Source organism: Solanum verrucosum, unplaced genomic scaffold (genome assembly GCF_900185275.1).
Source record: "Solanum verrucosum unplaced genomic scaffold, falcon-dt-bn FXZP01000049.1, whole genome shotgun sequence".
Lineage (NCBI taxonomy): Eukaryota > Viridiplantae > Streptophyta > Magnoliopsida > Solanales > Solanaceae > Solanum > Solanum verrucosum.
Window position 1 is genome coordinate 6505851 of NW_026020221.1, and position 6828 is coordinate 6512678.

The 6828-nt window shown below is 33.7% G+C and overlaps 1 protein-coding gene across 1 annotated transcript; it reads right to left on the reverse strand.

Annotated features, from left to right (window-relative positions):
* Positions 1-5542, reverse strand: LOC125831069 (proteasome subunit alpha type-2-B-like). The gene is made up of 12 exons (XM_049510261.1): positions 5418-5542; positions 4820-4890; positions 4648-4724; positions 4125-4189; positions 3381-3427; positions 2945-3020; positions 2540-2607; positions 1779-1848; positions 1468-1550; positions 578-640; positions 146-211; positions 1-62 (listed from the first exon to the last, which is right to left on the reverse strand). The coding sequence occupies exons 2-12, from the start codon at positions 4858-4860 to the stop codon at positions 14-16; spliced, it is 705 nt and encodes a 234-aa protein (XP_049366218.1). The 5' UTR covers positions 4861-4890; positions 5418-5542; the 3' UTR covers positions 1-13.
* Between the last annotated feature and the right edge of the window lie 1286 nt (positions 5543-6828).

Genomic DNA, 6828 nt, shown 5'->3' on the forward strand with positions numbered 1-6828 from the left:
CGGAAAGGAAAATCTATTCCACTTCTTGTAGGTAATCATCTATTTCAGTTGGAGTGAGAATTCTGCAAGGAAATGAACGACTGTTTTAGTAACCGGCTAACAGAGTGAACTCGTGTTAAAACTCTAAAGACAAGAAGACACTTGCCTGAATACTTTGTCTGTTCCAATAATGCCAATCTCAATGTTTTTTGCTGAGATCTGTCCCTCAAATCTGGATTAACACACCAAATATAAGTTATTTTAGAGGATTCTTTTACTATTATTGTTCAGATAGAGGGGAGGGGGGCAGAAGTCGATAAAGAAACTTTGCATTGAGAACCATTACTGCACAACAAGCAAGCAATGGGGATGGTCTCGCAATTCTGGACAAGTTCAAGTGCGTGATATTTCTGATACTATATATATAACATGACGAACAAGATTTAAATCCTTTTTTTTGGTGGTGCCAACAAACATTTATGTGAATTACAGAGGACACCAAAATCATCTAGAGGGTCGAAGAAACACACATCCCATCAAAGGGGATATTTTCATATAGAATAGACAGCTCCTGCATAGAGGAATAAATTAATCTTACCCCTCCTTCAATGTCAGGATAGCAGTGTGTACAGCATCATCGAGCTCCATTTCCTCCGTGTATCTGAGTGGAACAGGAACGTTATGTTTTACATTAATAATACTTCACCAGTTATCTAACAGGTAGACAAGCACCCCAAATTAATAGGCTCTGTAGTTGGCCAATGAGACAATGTTCCAACATGCAGACAACATTTGACATTGTGGGAGAGAAAAATGGTTAACTTCCTTCAGAGGTATGCCAAAGTTTGACCTATAACTCCAATCGCCAGCACCGACTGATGTCACAAAGCACTATGGGCAGAAGCCCTCTTCTGACTTCTTGTTTCAAGCAAATCAGTTTTTTCATTACCGACAATCCTTGCACATTTGCAATAAAACCCATCCCATTATAGATTTCCTCCTTTTTCACCCCACCCATCTTCTGATGCCTCAGTTCATGTAATAACCCTTAGCACATCATAGAATAGAACAGATGCAAATCATTGACATACTCACAAATTAAAGAATGTTTCCCCTGCATAAAAGCTGTTCCAACTACTTTTTGCAACTTTTGGTAAAAGAAGAGGAAGTACGAGAAGCAGTAGCAGGTTGCTACAAAGATGGTGTACAGTAAAAGATCAAGACAGTCTATCAATGATGGGATGAAGAATTAGACATCTGTGGGTTATTGAGGAGAGATTATTGTTCTCGTTTTACCAAAAGCTACAAACTCATGAGGTAGCTGGTCAAGATGAGTCTTCTAAAACTTGTAATTGTTATATTAAATCAGACAGTAACTTCGATTGCAGATCAGTAAATGTAAAAAGATAGCATTAGAAATAAGAAAAAGGAGGTTAAATATTTTTTATAAATAACACGATCAACTTTTCTAAACGAATAATGATTCACCTCTTCTCAAGAAATGTCTTAGCATTGGAGACATTTTTTCCCATTGCCGAATTCCAAGAGAAGTACGAACCAGATGGATCCACCTAAAATGAGAAAAAAAACAGCTGAACATGAAAAGAGTTCAAGCAACAAAGGAACCTGCAGGCTGCAGCTCTTTAAACTAGATTTACAAAGAATAAAAGCTCCCACAAGTGAAACACCATGGAGAAAATCTATAAAAAATATGTAAATTCACCTCACGAAGTATAGATCACCAAATCAGACAGAACAGAAAGTGTCAGAGAGATCACCAGTACTGATAGACAACATACCTGATATAGTTGTGGACCCTTGTCATCAAAACCCGCAACCAAGAGTGAAACACCAAATGGTCTTACACCACTGTACCGGAGAAAACAGAAAACAAAAGGAAGTAAGGGATTGCCCAAGAAGACTACAGATGACCTCTTTCTTGAACATCCGAAAGAAAATCATGAATAGATACAGATGAGCATCTGGATTAGTTTAAGAAAGATATTGCTTTGGCCTGCCCTACAGTTTATAGTCTGAAGAATCTTAAGTGTTTTACGTTCATCAACAGAACAATTAATATATACTCTAACATGAAAAGAGAGCCCATCGAAACGATCCAAAAGTTTAGAGACCAAATTTAACCTCAACTTTCAAAAATGCTTCCAAAGAGTAGCTGAAAAATTAGAATTGACTAAAACAACTGTAGTACACATTGCTTCCATCCTTGATAAAGTTGGCTTGTGCAGCCCCAGTAATCCAACAACAATTCCTTTTGAAATTAACCCAAACTCAAAAATCCACCTACTAACCCTAGGTAAGAAATTACAATGCCCAAAGAAAGGAATTTTATTAATCTTAAAAGATTATTAATTAACAAATAGAATTGTTTCGTCAGTGATAACTTATGGTATCCAACAACAAAAACTAGACCTCAGGTCCAAACAAGTTGGGATTGATAATACGAATACTCATACCATGTTTCTCGATATTTAAAATATGATCAGTATATATTATAGGATCCTCCTAGTGAAGTGGAAGTATGGAATATAAGAGTGGTTACCCTGATTGGGTGAATTCCTGCATGACAGCAGCAGTTTCTCTCACCAGCTGTGTGACAGGGATTGATTCCTATGCACCACACAGACAAATCAGGCAAATGTAGAAGAAACAAAGTATGCTAAAGCAACATCACATTAAAGCACTAGTGTGAGATAAACAATGCAGGTTAGAGGAAAAGGGAGCTCCAATAGAAAACCTCTGCCTCCATAAAGCAAGAGCAAGATTAGACAGCGACTTATATCTTAGCACCAATACAAAGAAGAAGCATCTTAAATTGCTAAATAGTAGGACAGTTATATCAACTGTGCAAATATCACCCAGCAAAGTGGTAACATTACACTTGAATCATTAAGAAAATACTGCACTTGAATCATAGAATTGAGATTTCATAAAAGCTAATTCATACTTTATAAAGTCGGTAATATTGCTCAGCTGACTTTCTACTTTTCCGAACCAAAACTCGAGAATCAGGGCCCATGCCACTGCAAGGAGTAAATGTTGGTATTAGAGAGATCACCAGAGGTAATGCAATAACCACAATAACATATAAAAACACCCCCTGGAAGGATATATCAGAGAACTAACATCATTTGCAAGGCATATATTGATGCTTTACTGACATTGTTAGATAATTTAGAATAGAAGCAGAACCAACAGCAAGAGAATAACATCAGCCTTCATAGGTACCATCTTTCCACGTATAACAAGTTTTTAGTTACAAGTTCTAGTGAATAACAACTAGCTAAGCAAGGCAAATCGCCAATCGATTTGTCGATCTAACTACAGACAAAGCACCATGGCCACAGGAATTTTTTTGTGCTCTATCATATAACAGATTGTACCTGTAGACAACTCCAATATTTGGTGTCAAAGTCTGAATTTTCTGCACCTGTTATACATTTCAAAGAGTCAGGTATACAAGGGTTAACTACAAGGAAATCGCAACATGGCAGAGGGTAAGGAATGTAAAGCAAAAACAAAAAAAAACAGTTGGAATACCCATGCAGTCTTAAAACATGATAGGTAGAAATACATATCACTGAACCACAGAAAAGACGAATTTAACACCAAAGACTACGAACATGAATGCACTTGTTGGTATGTTGTAACCTGGTGACTGGCTAACTGCTTTTGTGAATATAATTTAGAATATAACTCTACAGAGCAGTAAAATAAACATTACTAACAAATTTATATATCTTCAATGCATACACAAATTCAAACAGACTAATTATCTTAAATTAATAAAAAAAATCATCATTTGTTTCAATCTTGATGAAGCTCAATTGGATGTCAGACCAGCCTGACCAGGTACTCATAGATGGAACTAAACAGAAGATATCTTCATTTATACCTAACTTATCACTAAACTGCAAACTAGTACTCACACAACAGAGTCATTGGAAATTTTTATCAACAAAAAGTTACAGTATAAAAATAAAGCACTAGAATCAACTTTAGAGAGAAAAATAAGAGCACCTTTATATTTGATTAGCTATCAACAGTCAGTCTGGCAACTATAATTTTATAATGAACATTCGTTCACAAGTAGACAACAGAGGATAAGTTTTACGAAAAATACTTACAGATGCTTCATCAACTAAGATGGATGGTAATTTCTTCTCGGTAGCAATTACAACACCATTAGAAGCTGCAATCATACAGTTGGATATATAAAATCAGTACAAGAACTTCACGACTTATAATCGAGCTAGGAAAACAAAAGTTTGAAACTTCTCCACGAGGAACTCTTTAATGAAAAGTAGAATGACACCACAATACCTGAAGGACATGTGTATCCTATTATAATGTTATTGGTTTATAAAGTCCAACTACATTCTTCAGTCTTCACTAAATTAAAGATCCCAGTATGGAATGCAAGTCATCTATGTTACAAAGCCAAAAGCATTTAAATCAACAGCTAGAAGTAAAACGATGTTACAAGATTTGCTTTCAAATATTTCAGAGTTAACTTGTTCAGCATTCTCTATGTTTACTTTTTTTTATAATACAAAGCAAGTGAACATGCTGAATAGAACACAGTCGCGGACTTATGTTAAAGCTTTTACCATATCAATAACTTTGCACTTAAATTAGACCTTGAATTACCTTTAATTCCCAATGATGTTTGACCAGATCCAACAGCAGTCAACGCATGCTCAATCTGAACCAACTTTCCAGATGGGCTGTGCCACAGCATATTACAATATCAGACATCACAATTGAGTAGAAACTATATAATTGATAGAATACATGCAATCTCTATCTCATAAACCTATACCTGAAAGTTGTAAGAGAGAAAGAATACTGACTATCACCCATTGCCTTAAGGACTAATTTTCAGTTGAAAACCTGTAAAATGATAACGTCCCGAGCAAAAACAGTATAAGTCACACAGTAGAATCACTAGCCTAACTAACATCCTTACTGAAACTGCAAAATCACTATTTTAAACCATGATTAACTAATTCACCAAAAGGTAAATACACCGAAAATCGATATCCAGAACTTCATTGAACACCAATAAATATTCCAGTTCTTTCTACTTCACTAAAAACTAATATTCATCTCTAAATTTTAACAATGCTGCAGGGATCTAACGAGTATGCTACTCCCAAAGTATTTCTCTTATATCTAATTCGTATGACAAAAATTGAAATATTCACGTATTTAATCAGAAAATGAGCACAATCTAGTTTAATCAATACATAAAAATGCAAAAAAATTGAGTTATAAGTAACCAAAAAAGGATCAAATTACACAGGAATAATTTCTATCCTAGAAGAAAAAGCATAAAACCTAAGTAAATTAAGGCAAAAATTCAAACACATTGTGACAATCTATATCTATGATTGCATTAGAGATCAAATTTCACATACGATCGAGAGGTTGAAGATGATGATGCAAAGTTTCAGCAGCAAAGAGGATTTGCAGAAATTGGGAGTGTAAATGTGCTTCTTCTCGACAGATACTTTTCTTCTGCTTGAGCCTTGAAGAAGAAGAAATACTATATTTTGGACGAGAAAGATGGTCACTTAACTCCCAAAACTCTTTTTGAAGTTTAATATAGTCCCTAAACTAATATTTCAGGCTATTAGGGCATTGAATTATAACTGTTTTCAGCTTCAACAGTCCATATGCTTAATTTTGGCTAAAGTATATTTATTAACGGTGAAAAAATTAGCTCACGAAAATATGATCTTTCTAAATGTTAGAAGTTTAAACGGTTACCATCTTAGGAAGATAGACTCGACTAAGGTGTTAAAGTTTAGATGGGTTAATGATCCTCACATTTATTACTTTGGTTAATTTTGATTTGTTCAAATTCAGCTCATTTTAATATTAGATTGATTAGTATATATCTCAAATTAATGCATAAGAAATTTTATTAAAATATTTAAAGAAAAAAAGTTTTTTTCTTTTTGGTTTGATGTGTTGTATATTCCTAGAATAGATAGAAAATGAACTATTATTAACTTTTATTTTGTAATTAAATAAATTAAAAGAAAACAGACAAAAAAATTAAAATTTGGTAAGAGTTAGATGAGTTTGATTGTCTCCCATTTGTTAGGATATATAAACTCAAGTAATTTTTAGACAGAGCTTTCGACAATAATTCACCTATTGATTTAAACCATTTTAATCTACTTAAATTTAGTGTTAATGGTTGACTCTTTGCTTTGGGGCTTGAATTGTATCCAAATTCACTTTACAAAATCCTACTCCTACCAAATACCATTATTTTGTGGCTCAAATCTAAAATTCATATAATTTTATAAAGAGAAAATAGTCTAAAGCCCCCATCTATATTCGCAATTCCAACTATACACTCCAACTTCACGGGTGTCCTATATCACCCCCTGAACTGTTTAAAACAAGAATTATTATACCCTTAAAATGTCATAACAACATCTATGCTAATAGGTGAGACTCACGCTCTGTGGAAATTTTATTTAAATTTTTTTTTTTAATTCTTTTTCCTTTTTAACTTATTATTTTAAAAAATAATTTAATGTCAAAACGTCAAAGTTCATGAATGTATTTTGGATTTTCAATTTGTAACACATTGATAACATAGATGGTTGTTAATTATTTGAAGCTGAATACATTGAGTTTTGATTGAGTTTATGGCTGTGATTTCAAATTTAAAGAAACGCCCGAAATTTCATGGAAATCGACGAGCTTCCATATAAAATTATTGAATCTATATTCTAGAATTGGGAGCAACTTTCGGATGGTTTAAAGAGTTTTTTACGATTAAAAATTGAAAACTGAAGTTAATGGTATAAA